At 41.5% G+C, this 20,452-nt stretch overlaps 2 protein-coding genes across 2 annotated transcripts in view; one reads left to right on the top strand and one right to left on the bottom strand.

The window, feature by feature from the left end:
- Positions 1 to 1,202, top strand: part of tnip1 (TNFAIP3 interacting protein 1) — a 44,810-nt gene extending 43,608 nt beyond the window's left edge. The window contains exon 18 of the mRNA NM_001079235.1: positions 329 to 1,202. Coding sequence (NP_001072703.1) covers positions 329 to 372 — 44 coding nt within the window. The 3' untranslated portion in view covers positions 373 to 1,202. The remainder of the gene's footprint in view (positions 1 to 328) is intronic.
- A 2,932-nt stretch (positions 1,203 to 4,134) lies between these two features.
- Positions 4,135 to 16,277, bottom strand: gpx3 (glutathione peroxidase 3). The gene is made up of 5 exons (NM_203630.2): positions 16,075 to 16,277; positions 8,836 to 8,989; positions 6,263 to 6,380; positions 5,245 to 5,344; positions 4,135 to 4,695 (listed from the first exon to the last, which is right to left on the bottom strand). Exons 1-5 carry the CDS (start codon positions 16,159 to 16,161, stop codon positions 4,453 to 4,455), a joined length of 702 nt encoding a protein of 233 aa, NP_988961.2. The 5' UTR covers positions 16,162 to 16,277; the 3' UTR covers positions 4,135 to 4,452.
- Between the last annotated feature and the right edge of the window lie 4,175 nt (positions 16,278 to 20,452).

The raw sequence follows: 20,452 nt of genomic DNA, 5'->3' as shown, positions 1-20,452 counted from the left end.
GTCATTCATTTCTGCTTGTTACCTTTGGATTCCATTTATCTTTCATGCTGGAAGGAATAATTGTCTGAATCTTCTTTTGTTATATGATAAATGCATTGGGGAATCAAAATTCTTTTTTTGCCACATGATCATTGCATTGGGGAGTCAGGATCCAGGTGGGTGCTGAGTGATGCCAAGCACTGCCACCCAACAGATAGGCATGGTATTCCAAACACATACAACCAACATTAACATAATGTGTCAATTCATTGAAGACTTTGTCAGACTTTGTATATATAAATAAATAGACCTTATAAGTTAAACTTATATATTTGCTCTTCCTTTCTAGATATTGCTGGCAGTGGCACACAGAATGCACCAAGACAGACATAAAGCGCTACTACGGACATGATGCCCTATGCTGTTGTTATTACATCTACACGTATGTGCTTCTGTAAGGGTATTAACCCAGAGTGGGCTGGATCACTTGTAAGGAAATCCAAATCCTCTTTGAAACATAAAAAAGACTGGCTTTGTTGTTTGTGGATAGAAGAGGGCACAGGATGCAGGTGGAGAAGAAAGACGGAATCAATTCATTAGGAGCTAAGGTTTAATAATTATTGGGTGTCTATATGAGGTGGTTTTCTCCAAGATTCTGCATTTGTCAGTTATATTATATAATATAAATCTTGGTATGTTATTATAAAGCAGCAATAACCTTCTATGTGCAAAGGAATTATCCTGCTTGTATAAATATACTTATATAAATAGGGTTTAGGTTCCATTTTTATTTGCTTTCCCTGGTAAAGAATGTCTGAATAGAGCTTAGGTCAGCACTACACCTAATGTTCGTGAAAAGAAGGTCCTTTTACATTGCTGCGTTTGTAGAATTCCCATATTCATAGCTGGAATATATTTTTCAGTGTGGGGCCAAGTTGGGAGGGCAACCAAGGCACGCAACTCTGATCGTATCACCCCCCAGGAGCCAACTATGCCTAGCACCCCCTATAGTTGTGCCTTTTCTGCCTACCCCTAGTTTAACCCTGATTTTTTGCATTTAGAAAGCTCTGTGTGATTAAATGGTATCATATCTTAGGGGAAATAAATGGAAAATAAACTCTATTTATAAATAGATGATTAACAATTAAAATGATTAGGCATTAAAAAACTAATTTTCATGTTAGATGAATGTTGCTATTAAAAAAAAACCAATATATTTGTGATACATGGTCTTATAGGATTATCATTTGTGTTGGAGGGAAAATATGGCCACGGTGAGCTAGGGGGTGAGAACTTACTGGGGCTCATGCACCTGTGCAGTAACCCATAGCAACCAGTCAGAATTATATTTTTCCAGCCAGCTGTAGGTTCAACAATGAAAGCAGAATTGTAATTGGTTGCCGTGAGTTACTGCCCACGTGCAAATTTGCCCAGTGTTTATAAATGACCTGCCCCCCCCCTCCCCCCTCCATAGACATAGCCTCCTGCTTGCTCCTCTTTCTTCAATTTGATGTACTTGGCCAGGGGAAAAGCCTGGAATTATAGAGTGGCAGTAAATTCCAGAGACCTAGATATACCTGTACAATAACTGTGCTGACAAATGTAGTTCCTTCGACAGCGAGGCCTCTAGAAAGCCACTCATGCCTGTTAATAGCTGACCATGCCCAGTGATTCTAGACCAGAGCTGTCCAACTTCTGTGGTATCGAGGGCTGGAGTTTTCCTTGCCAGTGTGGCAGAGGGCCGGTAATGGAAGTCAGAAGTCACCACGCCCAATTTTTCAAAACACACCCACTTTCAAGACCCTTAAAATAGATCTAAAATCTATTACTGGAGAGAGGTTTTGGAAATAAAATGGTTAATCTTTGTATAATACAGTAGCATCCAAGCAGTTGCCCTGTCAGTCGAACTTTTTTGTTTTTCATGTTTATAGCGTTGTTTTCCCAATATGTATATTCCCTGATGCTATTTAAATGTTGAATAATAATTTAGTTTAAATGAAAGTGTTTAACTCTTTTACCATTCACCTATTTAGAACTAAAACTCAACTTACGGCCAGCCAGGTTTACAATGACATTAAATAACATCTGTATTTTCTGTTGGGATGCTCCGAATCCATTTGCATTCAGCCGAATCCCAGCACTTTTTTTGCAGGAACTGGACAAATCCAACGCTTAGGGCAATGTTATGCACTTAATTTGGGCAGGGGGGCAAAATATAAAGAAATGCTTTGGTGTCAGTGGTAATATATGGATCATCTAAGCACTGGAACATGGAGGAGGAGTTAGTTGAGGAGCTTACAAAATTCCAGTGTTTTACCACCAGAGACAAAATGTACCATTGCCCTTAGTCACATGACTTTAACGACTGGAGAGCTGAAAGCAACATCCTGATTTAGTTTAGTATTTGGACAAAGCTGTAAAAACTATGTATTCAGCACATCACTAATATTCATTAATAAAACACACCGTGCTCCTCTCTGTATGTTGGGTTGTGGCATCATAAGAGCTCAGACGTGTTTTGAATTTGTGTAGGCACTGTCCATTACATTAGAAAGGGGCTTCAAGCTCTCAGAACTGTATAAAGTAAAGTATCCCCTGCTTGTAAGCAGTCTTAACTGTTATTTTCCCTGTCATGGACTATGTGTGCATAGCTAAGGGTAAACAGGACCTTCCTCTACATATTAGCTGATACATATGGAAATTGTTAGGATCTGCCATATTGTTTCAAGTGAAAATACAGAATTCACTGGACCAGCCAGTGGCATAAATATAGGCTGTATGGCCCCATGGCAAAATCCCCAAGCCATTAGAAAAAATTCTATGTAAATACAAGAACACCTTGAGCCTCAAAAGGCTGCTGGTTCTGCTGTATGGATGTATCAATTTTAAGATCTCTTTAGGTAAAGCCTATGGAGAAGGTCTCAATTACAGTAAGGAGTATGGCAGCTCCATCTTTAATTACAAATTATATATAATAATATACAAAAATAGGAATATTCCATGCACAAAATCCATTACCCCCTACTCTCATATATAGGGTAGGCTAAATGTTATCTTTAGTACAGAAGGGACAGATCTGTCAGTGTTCTGTAAGTGACAGATAGTTGAAATGGACAAATATTCATTACATCTGCTGAATGAACGATGCAGAGACTTTGCCATTGCAGTTTCCAGATGACTGATCGACCGGGACATATATTTATTACTTTTGCACCAAGTTGGGCATGTACAGTACATTTTGCTGGCTACTTTGTCAGATACATTAAATTACCTCTGAAAGCCTTATAGGCTTTAACCCTTTGTAAATTCACCTTTATAAACCTTTTCATATGGTTACACATTCCTATATATATATATATATATAATATTAATAAAAATATTTACAGTTAAGTTGTCTGGTTTTTATTTGGGACACGTTTACAATGTGCATTGTTGCTGCAGCTTTAGTCAACCACACCAGCCAATCAGATGTTTTCTTTCACAAAGTAGACCAGAAAAATGGTAACTGCTGATTGGTTGCTAGATGTAGAATTTATACCATTCTACCCATGGGGGATCAGCCTACATTTTGTGATCCAGCACTTGGTCAGGTATATTCATAAAACGTTCATTCATCACTAACTAGGTGAAACCCATTGAGGAAAGTCAATTAACTTTCACCACAAATCCAGCCAGGCAGGTATTCAGGCAGAAAACACAACCCCAGAGAGACCAGCCACATAGCTTGGGAACTAGGGATCATATTTTCACATAATCTGGGGAACCATATTTTACATCTAGTGTTAATGCAGACCAGAGTTACCTCTTCAGTTACTGATATAGGGCTCCCCTTTATTGCACATTTTCTATAAGTGGGAGTCATTTGTAAGTCTTTTGATGACCAGAAATGGACTTCTTGGAGACCTCCTACAACCCTAAAATCCTCAACCATCTCAAGCTTTTGGGGTTCTGGTAATAATATAGCTAATCAACATCTAGAGGGCCACTATTTGCTCTGCTCTGTGCTAGACTAAACACAGAGAGACCGATTGGCAGATTGGACTGTGACATCATTAAATTTCTAATCCATCACAGCCTTCAAGATCATATTTTGTGTCACTCCAAACCCCTTGAATTATATTTTATATAATATTGAACACATTGAAACTTCAGGAAGGCTGTTTACAAACAAATATTATTTATTGAATATTGGCACACATTACATTCTATTCTAGTGCTCAAGAGGTAAGTTGGAAGCTAAGGGTAACACTATGAAGCCTATCCCAGTCTGGCACAGATGCCTGAATGCACTAAGTAGCATCTGCCCCAGCACTGGTTTCCAGACAAGTCCCACACATGAGTGCTTTTTGACTTGGCCTTCATACAGATAGCTTATAGATTCCCTCAGATCTCCAACTGACCACTCAAACACATAGATGATCACAGCAAACATACAATCATGGATTGAACAACATGGACACAACTGCAATGGTTTTATTTTTGCTCCAATCCAAGCATAAGAAGTCTTTGTGTTCCCGGCTGTAACTTCATGTAGGACATGATCTCTCTTCTCACTTGGGCGACAGGTGTGCGGGGGAGCCAGCGTTTCACTGGGCGGCCGTCTGGTCCCACAAGAAACTTCTCAAAGTTCCACTTGACGTCGTTGACCTTTATGGGTTCCCACATGAGTCTATTTGTTGCACTTCCAAAGTTGTCACCAACAGGGGGGCAGGAGTTCTTGGTGATAAAGAAATATATGTTAATATATATATATATAAATATATATATATATAGATGATAGATAGATAGAGAGAGGAGCCCTTTCAACCAAACTCCTGCACAGTATTACCTGAGACAATGAGAATAAGGGAAACGTTTAAAAACGCTGGATTTTAGCAGCTAAGTAGCAATGCAAGATAAAATTAAAATGCAGTATATATCATTATGTATAATTATTACACTCCAATGGCAGGCAAGTGTATACCTAAGCCGACCACAGACAGGGTTACGTGACAAATTAAAATTGCTTGCATATTGCCACACACAAGGATTCCCAGTTTTGCTCATCTGGCTCATTATGCCCTATGCCAGTTGTTTGGATCAATGTACAGAGGTGTGGGTCTGTTTCTGCTCCAGTTAATGATTCATACCTGGGGTAGCCATGTTGTGTTGCTGTGTCTGTACCCGAGCTTCATAGACAAAAGTGACAGGGGCTACATATGACTTTTTTAACACAGTAACATTAGCAGCTCTCTGCTTTATATAAGAAAGGTTGTAACTGGATACCTTGAGAAAAGTGTAGAATTTCTGTTCTTTTCGTCCATTAATATCTCCCTTCTCAAATAATTGGAAGTTTGGAACGAATTTTCCCCCGGGACGCACATACCTGACAGGGTAATTAGAAATTTGTGTTGAAAAAGTTACATTGTCACAAATGAGGTGATTAAAAACAATGAACTATCAGTTAAGTGTGGTTGTGAGCTTTAATTTAATTGTTATTTTTTTCTAACTATAAAGTAGCAACAGAATTGTTTTGCTTTCACTCTTACTTCCTCCCTTGTAACTAATTGTTAGAATAAACTTGGGAAATCTATAAACAAACCCCTTCCTTTACTGATTTCATTTTAGTTAGCTGTAAGGTTAGGCTGATGCCACACATGGCGTAGGGCTGATTTTTTCGGCAAGCGGAAAAACACTTGCCGAAAATTCAGCCCTACGCCTGCTACTTGTGCCTGCACCTGAATGAATGGAATACGCTTGGGTGCAGGCACATGTAGCCAATATACGCATGAAAACGCGAGACTTTGCATTCTTACGCGTTTTCATGCGTATATCAGCTACATTTGCCTGCATCCGAGCGTATCTCATTCATTCGGGTGCAGGCACATGTAGCAGGCGTAGGGCTGAATTTTCGGCAAACGTTTTTCCGCTTGCCGAAAAAATCAGCCCTACGCCATGTGTGGCATCAGCCTTAAGCAGAGGTAATGGGCTCTGTATAAATATATGAACAAACCCCTTCCTTCCCGTTGTGACTGTTTTGGCTTACAGATAAGTAGAAGTCCATTTTGCAGGGGGTCAGTCTGTATACTGGTAATCTGATAAAGTACCTCACAAGAACCAGGTAGTAAAATATATTTATTTTCTCTGTTTAGCTCAAAAACAATAAAATCTCTAGTGCTTGAACACCTAAACTGATACAAACCGTGGCTTTTGCCTTTTCTACAATACAGCACAGATTTTTCTATAATCCATTACTAGTACCCACAAATCATTGCACTCGCTTCCCTGTTCTCACCCCACTTACTCAAGTCCCAAAAGAATTTCATCATTCCTTCCAGGCTCCTGCATCCCGAACTGATTAGAAGGAAATCCCAAAATGACAAAGTTATTGTTTTTTAATTCTTCTTGTAGTGCATTCAATTCTGGAATAGAAAAACATTGCTGATGTTATAGAATATAGAAAAGGATACGAAAACATAGAATTCAAGCAAGGAACACCTTAAAACTGCTTAGGACCATACAAAGAATTCCTGCTATTTGTTGCAGTGATATAAACCTTGCTGTCAGCTGCAATTTGCTTCCCATTCACATAAATACAAAGTAGTAATGAGTCCAGGTGCTGGTTTGCATGGGTGGCGGGCCAAGCTTCACACAGAGCCCCTCCCCTTTACTCATGCAATTGTGCTGACTCCTCCCATTTGGTGATCAATCCCACCCATCGGAGGCATGTGGGCAGGTCACAGTAAAAGTGTTTTTTGGACTTGGTTGGTTGCAGGCTGGAAAGCAGCAGGTCACGGGTTAGGTTAGTGCACAAAAACACAGAAAGCAACTTTCTCATTAAACCATATTGTATAAAGGCAATACCAAGGGCAATGGAACATTAAGAACTAAAAATGGTTATAACCATCTCATGGTAAACTGCATGGCAGCTGCTTACAACTGGGTCGAACTGGGATATTGGGGAAAATACCGGTGGGCCCCAACCCCATTGGGTCCTGCCAACATGCCAGCCACAACTGGTCCTTGCTTCACTTACTTTGCTTTTTAAAATTAAAGATGGTGGTGCATTCCACAGTGAAAAGTGTAGAGCAGCAGAGCAGGAACAGAGGTGGCTGGGGTGGGTCCATGAGTCAGGTACCAAGTGGCCCCAGATAGCCCAAGTCTGAGCACACCTGACTGAGAGCCCATAGCGAGTATTATTAGAGAAGGCTGCAATGCTTGCTCAGGTATACAATAGGCAAAGTGATTCCCATGCACTATTATGGTACCCAGCTGCCAGAGGTTAAAAGGATAGTTTGGCTAAAAATGAGCTCAGTATAATGCAGACATCCAAATTCTAAGACAATTTAGTTCTGCAATTCTCAATCATGGTATCTGGTTGCTAGGGTTTACATAACCAAGCAACCAGGCAGCAGTGTGTAAGTCAGAATGTGAGATCAAGAGGAGAGGACCTAAAAAGAAAGAAATGCCATTTAAACAAGGAAAGAAGCTGCAATCCAGTGCTACCAAGTCTTTGGCTGGCATGATTGCAGCAATTGTAACACCTAGTATTGTGCCGCTGCCCTAATGGGATTAGACTGCTGCCAATTGTAACTGGATCAAAAGAAATCCTATGATATATGGTTGCCTTCATCCTTACAATCTACCAGAATGACAAACCATACAGATGAAACGTCCCACAGAGTCTTAGAGATAAAGCTGCTTGTGTATACAAGCCTAAACATCTGAAAAAAAATTCCTTTTAAGAATGTTCTTGTGTGTACTTGAGTACAGACTTGGCACATGAGAGTATTAGAAGACTAAAATGACAAAAAGGACCAGCCAAAGTGTAGGGTGCAAGTTAGGTCATCAATGTGCTCCTGAGGATTTAGTATGTTGCAGGAGGGTGTTTGGCTTTGGCTTAGGTTCTGTAGCTTCAGGGTAATAAGAAGCTTTTTCACGTGGGTGGGTCTTTTATATGAAATAAATACATCACACAGATAACACATCTGCAGCTGTGACATTCTATTGAAGTTAACCGATATTGTATCTGACCTCGGGGGGTGGAAAACTACAGGGCCAAGGGCAAGGTGACTAAAGGTGGCCATACAAGGGAATGACCTTAAGCATATCTGGGGTTAATGAAATGTTCTGAATCCATTTTCTACAATGATCTTACCGGAAGGTGGGTTAATTCGATGCTCTGCTTTTTGTCATGTCTTGAGTTAATGCAATCAGGCCCAGATTTGTGGCGAGGCCACAAAGGCCTGGGCCTAGGGCGGCTAGCCACACAGGAATTTTGCTGGCATAGGGAGCAACGTGGACTGGACGTGCATGACACCATGCGTTCTTATGAGCAGAGCATGGGGGGGTGCTCGATCGTTCGAGGTGGCGCCCTATTCTGAAATCCGCCCCTGAATGCAATACTCTGAATCTCTCTTCTGTAAGAAGGCGTTAATACAATGCTCATGCTACATGGGAGGGTGTGAAGTGATCTGCTCAACATTTGCAGCACGCCAGTCACTGTACATTTTTCAGACCACAAGTTTTGCCTTATGCCCCATATTTAGATGCCCTGAGCACAAGGGACCTTCTGACCCTCAACCCAAATGTTTACCCACTTGTACCTGCTAACCAACCAACAATAACTTTACCCTCAACCTGACTAATCTCTGCCCAACTGACATTATAAATACAGAAGCAGATTCGGTACGGCTGGGATTTGAGTGGGGGAAAATCAAAGTTGGTTCCAATTTCAGTAACCTATAGCAACTAATCAGCAAGTAGCATTTACTGTTTTATCAAATGTTACTTATGTATATAGGAACATTTATGACCTAAGCAGCATATTGGGGAGATATAATTTAAGTGCCCAAGGAAATTGGTTTCCAGTCCTACCTTGGTACTGCATGGTGAGACCTCAGTATGTGGCCACATTCACAAACAGGATGTACTTCCCTTGGTACGCTTTGAAAGGGATGAACTGAGTCCCGTCTAATGTAGTGGCCCCATAATCATAGATGGTCCCATCGATGGAGCTGTAGCAATCCACCTAAAGCAAGAAAAGCAGCAGATAAATGATTTCATTAGGTGAAATCTGTAAATTCACAGTCCTGTTACTAAACCTTCCTTAAAACTGACCCATTGTCCCCTTTTAGTTATCCAGAGTAGTCAATCTAAATGTAATTACAGATCCAAAAAGTGTTCTCCAGTGAGAAATGCTTACTTAGGGCTACCATCTTTCACAGGAGGCAATACCAGCCTTTGCAGAAAAGGGGTTGGAGGTTTATGTAAGGGGCAGGGTTAGGAGGGGAGGAGCTATCATGTAGAAGGGGTAGGAGATGAGAAGCCAACTGGCTGAATTACTTGGGCCTGCTTGCTCTGTGTACACCCAGTTCTTTCTCAGTTCTTTAATGTCCAGATTTCCTAATGGAGAAACTTTTTATGTTCGTAGGTTTGAGCAGCCTACTTTGAAGAAAGTTAAGCTCTACATGTACAAATGTAGAGTGACTTGCCTAGGGACCACAATATGCACCTTATGTGTGAACCTACATCGGAAGATTTGCTTGTTTGCTGAGGTCGCCAAATAATTGATTCCAGTGGGGGCACATAATGGTCTTGAAAAACTGCCATCCAAAGGAACCCTGAATAGAATGTGGGTAGGGGGAATACAGGTGAAGATTTACTAATTGCTTGTCTACGTGCAACATTCCTTCTAATTCATTGCTGTTTCTACAGGACAGGCACAAATGAATTATACTTGCTCATTACTACATTTGATATTGCTCCCAGTGACCTCAGAATAGGTTCCCATTTGTAAATTTCTGGTATTGGAGCAAAGTCTGGAAGCACAGGGACACAGTTTTACCCCAAGCAGAGCCTCCTGCAGGCTAGCAGTCCCCATGGGGCTACCAAATAGCCAATCACGGTGCTTATTTGGCACCCCCAAAGGACGTTTTTCATGCTTGTGTAGTGTAGCAATATGTATGGGGATGAACAAAGGTGTTGGGGGTAGACATATTGCACACAGGATTTGAATGTAAGGGCTGTATAAATTAATTTACACATTCTTGGTAGTTCCTGACCGTTGGCTCATCAACACTTTGTACATTGTGTGGCTCATGAGTAAAAAAGATTGGGGATCCCTGTACTAGATGCTTATAGGACAAAATATTATGTCGTTATGATGCCATCCAAAGAGGTCAGTGGAGCTCTTGGGCAGTTTGGGGCCATGAAAATCCTTAGGATCAGACCTACAGATCTCGAGTTGTACAGCCCTACTCATTAGTTGTGAGCTTTTTTTTTGCACAGAACTTGCAATAGCAATTTATCTTTGTCTATACAAAATTATTGGTGCACCCCCAATTTGTGTATGTGCTGGTGTTATAACTAGTGTGGGTGGGCATGTGTGCCCAGCTTAGAGGGAATAGTCAGGGCCGAGCTCTGTGTTGAGCTTATTGCTTTCCTATTCTTTGCCTTTAACTCCTCATATCTGGTGGGTGAGGGGAAGCTATAACATGGGGCCGCTGATTGGCTCTGGAATTTCTTTCTGTTCTTCCCTTCAGACCAGTGTTGACTAAAGAAAGAAGCAGCAGGAGATCAATTCACATATTTTGAAAATGGAAATGCCTGGCAGGCTGCCTTCTGCAGAGCAATGCCGTGTTTCAGGGAAAAACCATTACATGATAACAAGCATCAGAGAGCTGTAGAAATTTCTAGTTTTCTGTCTGAATCCAGTTGTTTCCATCCTTTTCTCATGTCACTATAATTCCCTCCACATTGAGGCATCAACACAGCAAGTTGGGAAGGCATTTTTTTTGCCAGACATCATGTTGTTGAATAGCTATCTGGGGATCTTGGGAGTTGTAGTTTATAAACAGCTAACAAACAATGTGAGGTTACTGCAACAGAGAAACCATAATGATATGCAAACAGGATGTAGAGCAGGAGATTTTTTACATGATTAAACATACTAAGTAATCCATTAGTCATTGAAAATGCTACTCACTGTCTACTGATTAGTGCCAAGGGCTTTTAGGGCTCTGGCACACGGGAAGATTAGTCGCCTGCGGCCGGTGGGATGGCAGACGCGGAGGGGCGATTTCGGGAAATCGCCGAAAAAGACTCGCCGGTGGGATGGCAGGGGAAGGCAACTTGGGGAGATTAGTCGCCCGCGAACAGGGAGTTTTGCCGTGGGCGACTAATCTCTCCGTGTGCCAGAGCCCTTACTGTGGTACTATCTTTATAGCTATTTAGCACCACCCCAACTATGTATTGTTCTATTCTGAATTGTCCCTGCCCCAAAAGACCTTCTATTCTTGTCTGTACCTAAAGCTGGCCATACACGCACCGATAATATCGTACGAAACCTTGTTTCGTATGATATTCGGTGCGTGTATGGCAAGTCGGCGAGACGACCGATATCACAGGAAGCTGCTGATATCGGTCAACTCGCGAATCGGGCCGGTTAAAAGATTTTGATCGGGCACCATAGAAGGCGCCTGAGCAAAATCTGCCGTCAGGGCTGAATCGGCAGAAGGAGGTAGAAATCCTATTGTTTCTACCTCCTTATCTGCCTCTTTCAGCCCTGAAGGTTAGTGGCGGATCTGACGATGGTCGCACAAAAGATCCTCAGATCGCCAGATCGGCAGTTGGGTTTCATTGCAAGTGGAATAATTAATGATATGAGTTGGTTACTATGAGTAACTTCACTGGGAAAAATCCATAATACAGATATCTTCTTTCATTCAGACACTAGAGAATGACTCTACTAAGCATTCCTGCCACTAATTAGATACAAAATGCCTATGGCAATGGTACCTAATTGCTGCCTGTTACTTGTGTACTAGTCCTAATGGTTGTAAACATCTCCAACAGAGTGATCCCAAGGCTATGTGCTGGGGATGAATGTGGATGGGGTTAGAAGTGGGCTGCAAATACGGTTTATATGCTTGCTCTGCCTCCAATGATGTGCACCAGTGAGTTTGCTGGCTTTCAGTGATATATTCCTTTTGATGGAACAATGTCAGATTAGGGTGCCAGGGGCCCACCAGAAACCCTTATAACAGGGATCCCCAACCTTTTATACCTGTGAGCCACATTTAAATGGAAAAAGTGTTGAGGAGCAACACAAGCATGAAAAATGTTCCTGCGGTGCCAATAAGAGCAATAATTGGCTACTTAATAGCCCCTATGTTGACTGGGCAGCCTACAGAAGGTTCTGTTTGGCATTATACTGGGTTTTTATGCAACCAAAACTTGCTCAAAATCCAGGAATTTAAAAATGAAGACCTGCTTTGAGGCCACTGAGAGCAACATCCAAAGGGTTGGAGAACAACATGTTGCTCACGAGCCACTGGTTGGGGATCACTTATAACATAGTCCCACTCTCCAAACAAGTTTTATATCTCTGTTCCTTCTCTGTCCTTCCCGCCATTTTTCCTCTTTTTTTCCCAGACAAACGGGGATTGGCCATGATACAGGCATACAAGACAGCTGGTTGGGTGAGCAGTAGAGCACACTGACACCTTTGCCCCCCCGGGAGTTTTCCTGGTATCCCAGTAGGCCAGTCTGACACTGGGTGATGAGATTGGTCTCTTACTGAAAGTTGCTCTAACCTTGAGTTATTTAGAAACACCACATGATGCAACACGTCTGTTTTTTTGATAAAGTTAACTTGGATGATCAAATACATCCTAATAGGGGTCACCAACCAACCAGGCTTGACCTTGGAGACAAAGTTTTGTCCAGTCAGCATTTGTGTAAAGCTGGCCGTACACCTAAACATAAGTTTGTGTGGCGTTCTCTTTGTGTTCTGTGTCTGATTTGGCAACCTCTGCACTGGGCCAGTCTGATCAATTAACCCCCCAAGCTGGCAATCAGATTACACCACTAGCCTACCGAGACCTGTCAACATACTGACGCAATCCTTACCCAACAGGATTTACTAACCTGAATAATAGATTTATGGGCAACTTTTAGCCAGATATCAGGGGTTTTTATCAATACGGCCGCCTTAAGTGTACAAAACCTTATGACAAAGTTCAAACAACACTTACTAGGTGCTGTATATGGGTGTTAGGTGAATTATTTTCATGTAACCAATGCACAGTTAAAACAAGTGTCATTTTTTTTTTAGTAATTTAACCTTTAGGTCCACTATATTAAAAAAAGAAAACATACCTACAAATATAGAAAATGTAATTATCAATATATACTAAACTAGCTGAGGCTACTTATCTCCGTTTTCAACCCTTAAAAAGCAACAGAAACTTTGGCACTTAGAGACGGCCACACTGGCAATGACTACAGAATCGGGAGCAGGATATGTCTGCCAACTCTATGTGTGTTTAGCACAGACGGACTGGGACAGTGCAGACTAAAGGTGGCCATACACGTTGCGATCCACTCTTTTGGTGAGGTCGTCAATCGAGCAGATCTTCTCCCATTATGGCCATCTAAGGTGGGCGATATCGGGCTAATTGGCCTTGGTGCCAAGTTGGTGACATCACAGGGCGGGGCTAATTAGCTAATTGCCATTTACCCCATCAATCACAGAGAGTTCTGCCCGGTAACACAAAATAGACAGTTTTAGACTCACACTCACTAAATACCAGCAATGGACTCTTTTGACACTTTTTTGAAATTCTGCACTTTTTTTGCATTGGTGAGCATCTGAATAGGTGCAGGTAAAACAGTTCACTCGTGTACATGCCCCTCCTCACACTTTTCCTAGCAAAGTGTTTCACCATTAGTGATCCAGATTTGCACCAGTATAAAGGTATTTTCAGCTACTTTGTCAGTGCACGATTTTATGCAGGCTACAAAAGCCCCTTTGTCTGGACTGGGCTTCACAATAGGCCCTGGCATTTCAAGTACACAGAACCCCCACACCAGCCCAATAAATAGTGCCTATTGGTCTATGGCACCTTACAGCAGCCCCTCTGGCATTTGCCGGAACCCACAGATTGCCAGTCCAAGCCTGGGCAGCAGGGATAATTTATTATTTGTTGTCACTGGCGGACTAGCAATTGTATGTAAAGGAATTGAAAAACTGAAAATCCAAGGTGCCCTACATGAGTACCTGCAAGGGGTTGCTGGGAGTTGTAGTTCAACAGCTAGTGAAAAGCTGCCAGGTGAATTAGAAATAATGGGGACTGGCATACAATAGTTTGGTCTGAACCCTGTCACAGGGCTCTGAGCTACTGGGCATAGAACAGAAATGCATCACAAAAGGTCCCCTCACCTGTTAGACATATGGATGCTTCTGTGTGCTTTTTCTTAGCATTCTTAAATGTTTTTCTTTCATTTACATTTAAGCAACCCACAAAGAACAAGCACAGAGCAGCACTGAGTAAATATTAGCTATGTGCTAAGTAGGAATATGCCTGCTAAGTGCAACTGGAATTTGAGAAATGCAAATGGAACCCCTTGATGCTGCTGAACTACAGCCGTTGCACAGAAGCCTCTCTCCAGCCAATCCTTTGGCTCCTTTTCTGAAATAACTTCTACTACAGGAGACATCTGGCTCCCTACCAGAAACACATTGTGAAGGATGCACTCAACTATTTTGGGAATTCGGCTGAACCCCGAATCGTTCATGAAGGATTGGGGCGAATACTGAACCAAATACGAATTTGCATATGCAAACGAGGACTGCAAATTACACACTGCAATGTCACAGAAGGGTTAAAGAGAAACATTTACAACTTTCACGGTCATGTGAGGAACAAGTCAGGTGATTTTAAGGATTTGGTTCAGACAGGACCATGGATACAGCCAAATCCGAATCTTGCTGAAAAAGGCTGAATCCTGAACTGAATCCTGGATTTGGTGCATCCCTATTTTATATATAGTTACATAATTGTCCCTGATTCAGATGCTGATGATTGGGGCGGAGGCCCTGATTAAAAATACGATTTATTACTAACAATGGTTTCCTAGGGTCAGGAGACCAGGGGGGATACTGTGTGGGCAGTAAGCAGTGGTGTAACTAGATGTTACTGGGCCCCACAGCAAATTCAATTTAGTGCTCCAAAACATTGCTATGGTGACCTATTCTGGGCTCTCTACTCTCCTGGGCCCCCGGCAACCACAGGGTCTGCTTCCTCTGTAGTCAAACCCTGTCAGCAAGCACCTATCAGCATTTATACATATAGTATTTATACATATAGCTATGGACTGCTGTCGTTATCAACAGGTTAAGCAAAACCATCTTTTTTTTTTAACCAGAGATATTGATGTTTTACCAAAGCTTATTGAGAATGTCTCGGCCAAGGCAAATAATATGACGGTTAAAACTAAACCCTCTTACCGGGGACCAGTACTATTGTAATATTTTAGCCATGTAAGCAAGAGTTTTTTTTAGATTCCTTGCTGTTGGGGTACCGCCCATATGTACTTTCTATGCCCTCTGTTGGCTGTATTGCTTATTATCATTATTGTTAACAGACAAATGATGAAAGGGATTAATTACATACCGCTTTTTGAAAAAGATGAAGGCTACTTAGTAGCAGCTACTTGTTACTGCTACTAAACGCCTCTGCTAAAACACACATAGAGACAATTGGCAGTAAATAATAAGCACTGTCTATTGCCATGACAAGTAGCTGCTACTAGTAGCTCCGTGTGTCTTCACCTTTATCAGTAAGAGGTGTGTAATTAATCCCTTTCATCATTTGCCTGTTAACAATAATGATAATAAGCAATAAGAGGAAAAATGTATTTTCCACACTGACAGGTAAACAACTTAGAACATCCTACATCAGTGTTATACTTTGGACGAGTTGGCAACATATTGGCAAAGGGACATGCTTCACATCATTGGCATTGGTAGTTGGGGGGGAACCCAAAGCCAAAAGTCAGACAAACACAATTTTGTTTTGTCTCTCCTACCCCTGCTTAGCATTTACTAATGTTACCTACCAGCAACTACCCTATCACAGAGATAGAAATTGGCATCTGAGAGCATAAACCCCCATGAGAAATATATTCATTAGCTAAAAACATGTTTAAAAACCACCCACATGCTCACCGACGTACAACAGCAAATTCTCAGGCACATTTGCATTCAGATCAAACATAATAATAAAGAATAGCAATAAAGCTTTCAGACGAGAGAGAGAGATTTTTTCTTACCGATTTCTGATCCATTTCATTTTGTGCATGGATGAGAGCAGCCAGGAAGCATGGGAGCATTAATAGCCCCCTAAGTTTGACCCCCATCTTTGGGAGGTACAGGAATCAGCTCTCTGTGTTGTGCTGGGCTAGAGGCGGCCCCTGCTCTATTTATCTCTGTTTTCCTCCAGCACTCAGGAATAATCTGACCAATTCCAGCCTCACACAGATAAAGGCTTAAGGCAGTGTCACATTCAGCCAATCCGGGAGAGGAACAGCTGGAAAACTGTTAACTCCCAGAATAGCTGAATATTCTAGCAGTTTATTTTGTCTCTCTGAAAAGCCAACACTGGTAAGGCTTCCAAAGAAAAAAAAACAATGCATTAAAGATTTCATTACCTATAAATAATAAACATATTTTGCCCTGTTCCACTTTTTAAGTTCTAGTTTTTGTTGATTCAATTTTTGGCCAAAGGCTGTACACGTTAATTGTTCTGTCTTTTGTACCCCTTTATTCTGTAAAGCGTGGTGTAAACTGATGGCGCTATATAAGTAATAATAATAATAACAACAGAACTAGTGGACAGGACTAATTGCCTTTGCAGAGCCATATACTGGGCTTAAATTGGAACTCCAGCTTCCAAACCAACACAGAAACCTCTAATATACCCCTAAATCCATGTAATCTGCTCCTTCAAAAAGTATGAATAAATACCATTTTTATAGGCTGAAATCCAGCTGCAAAACAGTTCTTCTCCGTCTGCATAATTTGAAATCCTGGCAGGGGAGGAGAGACTAAATAAAACACTGATGTTACCAATTGTAAATGCATACATAGGATTTTCTTGAGACAAATGTGTGATCCGGTGGTGCCAGACAAGTGCTGTTCAAATGAATAGCAAGCCTGACTGGGTTTCAGTAGCTCTACTACTGTGTAACTCTACCCCTAGGGCAGTGATTGTCAAACTCTTATTAGTTCAAGCCCACTTGCAGATCCAACCTTTATTTAGTTTATCCTTTCAGTCTCAGATCCAAGAAAGAAAAGCACTAGTATAAGGAGTAGGAGTGTCTCTAATAATACATAGAGAGTGAAACACTGTGCTGAAAATATACAGGACCAAGTCAGTCAAACCCACCTTAACTTGCACAGTATATTCAGTTAATCGAATAACACAGCACTAATTGGGATTGGATCACTGGCTCTCCATGGAATCTAGCAGCAGTATACTGTATATATATATAAGATGATCAGACAGTCTCATTCGGAGCCGAGCCAAGTAGTGCTGGCACCAAAGGCAATACTACTTGTCCTGGTTCTATGGCTGCCTCCCCACCTGCTCCTTAAATCTGCTGCTCCACCTCTTGGTCTGCACTCCAGCACCTTGTCCCCCACCCACTCTCTGCTAACTCTCTCTCTATAACTGCTGATGTCTCCCCAATTGCATTCCCTCCTTTAAGAGGCACATGTCTCTTCTGCCTACACCTAGTTCTGACCCTAAACCAACTCAAATGTGTGGCACTTAGCATAGGTACAATAGTTTGTTGTATACAGCTATGGGATCCCTTATCCGGAAACCCCTTATCCAGAAAGTTCTGAATTACGGAAAGGCCATCTCACATAGACTCCATTATAAGCAAATAATTCTAATTTTTAAAAATGATATCCTTTTTCTCTGTAATAATAAAACAATAATAAAAAATTGTACTTGATCCCAACTGAGATATAATTAATCCTTATTGGAGCCAAAACAATTTTATTGGGGTTATTCAATATTTAAATGATTTTTAGTACGATTTTTTAGTTACGGAGATCCAAATTATGGAAAGATCCCTAATCCGGAAAACCCCAGGCCTGGATAACAGGTCCCAAACCTGTATAATGATATCAGAAATCTCTCTATATGGGACTTTTCTTCTCCATAGACTTTAGACCTTTTAGGATAATCAAAAGGTCCTGGTCCCTACAGCTGGCATTAGGACTGGACTTACAAAAGGCACACACCCAGGTCCCCAGACAGTCTCCCACATCTCGTGCCCCTCTAACCTTTTATTTTAATTTCAGTCTATTAATGCAGTTTCTGTCTGCCTCCATCCTTGAAAATATTTTATTCTAGCAATATACATTTAATCAGAACTAAAGGTGCCCATACACTATAAGATCCGCTCGCTTGGCGATGTCACCAAGCGAGCGGATCTTCACCCGATATCCCCACCTACGGGTGGGCGATATCGGGTAGCAACTAGCTTAAAAAAAAAAATAATCCGATCGTTTGGCCCTGGGGCCAAACGATCGGATTACATTTGAGCTTATGTGGCAGTCGGTTTGGGGACCGCATCAACGAGCCAATGCGGTCCCCAATCCGACCGGATTTTCTAACCTGGCCGATCGAGATCTGGCCAAGTTCAGGCCAGATATCGGTCGGCCAGGCCGCTCGGTTCTGCCCATACACAGGCCGATTAGCTGCCGAATCGGTCCAAGGGACCGATATCGGCAGCTATAGTCGGCCCGTGTATGGGGACCTTAAGCCCTTTCCTGATGTCTGACTGCAGGGCCAATGGGTAGCTTGATTGTTGGCCTGGGCACATTGATCTGTAACAATACAAAGACATAGGGCCTGATTCACTAAAGTTTATCGCACGCTTTTTTGCGGTAAAAAAGACGCAACAATTAGCGCGCGATTCACTACAGCATTACCGTATGCGATAAGTCACATTTTCGCATGCAGTATTTCTCGCGCTAGTTTTACTGCATACGTTCGTTTCCGTGCTGAAAAGAATATGATCGCATGATTCACTATATCTTTTGCGCGCTAAATATCGCATTCGGCTATGCGAAAATTAACACTTACTACAGGCAGGCGAAAAATTATACAAAAGTACAGTAAATTATTTTTTGCAATAAAATATGGACTTACAGTGTTATTTATTCAAGTCTGTGTTTCCCCTAGAGTGACGCAGCCGCCAGTTTGCAGGGAAATGGTCATTTTTAATACAGTAATTTTCTGCAAGTATTGGCGTGTATGGCTAACATGGCGTGCGTTCATTTGCGCAACTATTTATATTTGGCTACAAGTGATGAAATGTTTCGCCAGGCATGGATTCACAGCGAATTTTTGGACGTGCGTTGAATTTTTTTGCGGCGGATTTTTTCATGCGTTTCGAAAAACAATCTGCCAATGGCGAAACGCCTGAAAAAATTTGCCACGCAAAAATTCACCGCACATACAAAAATTTATACAAGCGTCAAAAAATAATAGTCACAGCAACAATTTTTTTGCCCGCACAACATTTTTGCCGTTTCGTGGATCTTTCGAAAGATTTGCTAATTTTCACTAAAGAAACCAGAACACATTTGCTCATCACTAGTGGCTACTATTTATAAGCATCTACTATTTATATGATACCATTTATATGTGGCTAATATTTATATACACCATTTATATGCGGCGACAATTTTTATACACTATTTCTAAGCTACCATTCATATGCGGTGACTATTCGCAGGCGTAATTTAGCACATGTACCAGCAAATACCGCATTGAAATAGTCTTCGCGAGTTAAATAACGCATGCAATATCGCGCGTAAAAAAGCGCGAGTATGCTTATAGTGAATCGTGCACAAAAATCGCCAAAATTAAGACGCGGTAAAAATTTTACCGCACGCTATAAATAGCGCACGTTAAATCGCACTTTAGTGAATCAGGCCCATAGTGTTAAGGTGGCCATACTAATTTGGGTCCTGCAGACTGATCTCAATGCTCATGTATGGGGCCCTTCTACTGGCTTCCCCAGCCACTTGGTGAGGCTTAATTTTTCTGTTGGATCGTGGACCTCATCAGCTCATTAATGTAATCCTCACTCCAACTTCTTGTATCCCCTTCCTTATAATGCACTCATTTGGCCCTAGAACCCCTATGTGATTCATTCAGTCAACACAATTTAGTTGGCCAAGTTTTAGGTCAATTGGCCAAACTGCAAGCCAAATCTGTGTTTGTATGGCTGCTGTACATGAGTTTAACTTAGACCTGTATTATTTAACCAAAAACAAGAGTTCCAGTATAGCAGCAGCCTGTTGTGAAGAGTTCCAACCCCTTTAGCCCTTTGCATTGCAGAAACCTTGCTCCCTCCCTGTTTCAATATTGATCTGCATTGAGAAGAATATCCACTGTTGCTAAACAGCTTTAAACCCATTGTGCCTTTATTGACACTTCAACCTTAAAGACCTAAATTCTAAAAATGAATATAGCTAGAAATGTAACCATATTTTACATACTTATTGCACCTGCCTAAAGGTTCAGCATCTCTACAGTAGTAATGATCCAGCCCTTATTTATCACAGGAGCTTTCCGTCTTGCATTCTGTTGGAAGTGTCAGTGACACTGCACATGCTCAATGGGCT

The sequence above is a fragment of the Xenopus tropicalis genome, chromosome 3, assembly GCF_000004195.4.
Source record: "Xenopus tropicalis strain Nigerian chromosome 3, UCB_Xtro_10.0, whole genome shotgun sequence".
Classification (NCBI taxonomy): Eukaryota; Metazoa; Chordata; class Amphibia; order Anura; family Pipidae; genus Xenopus; species Xenopus tropicalis.
The sequence above is the reverse complement of the archived record's forward strand: the minus strand, read 5'-3'. Positions and strand labels throughout refer to the sequence as shown.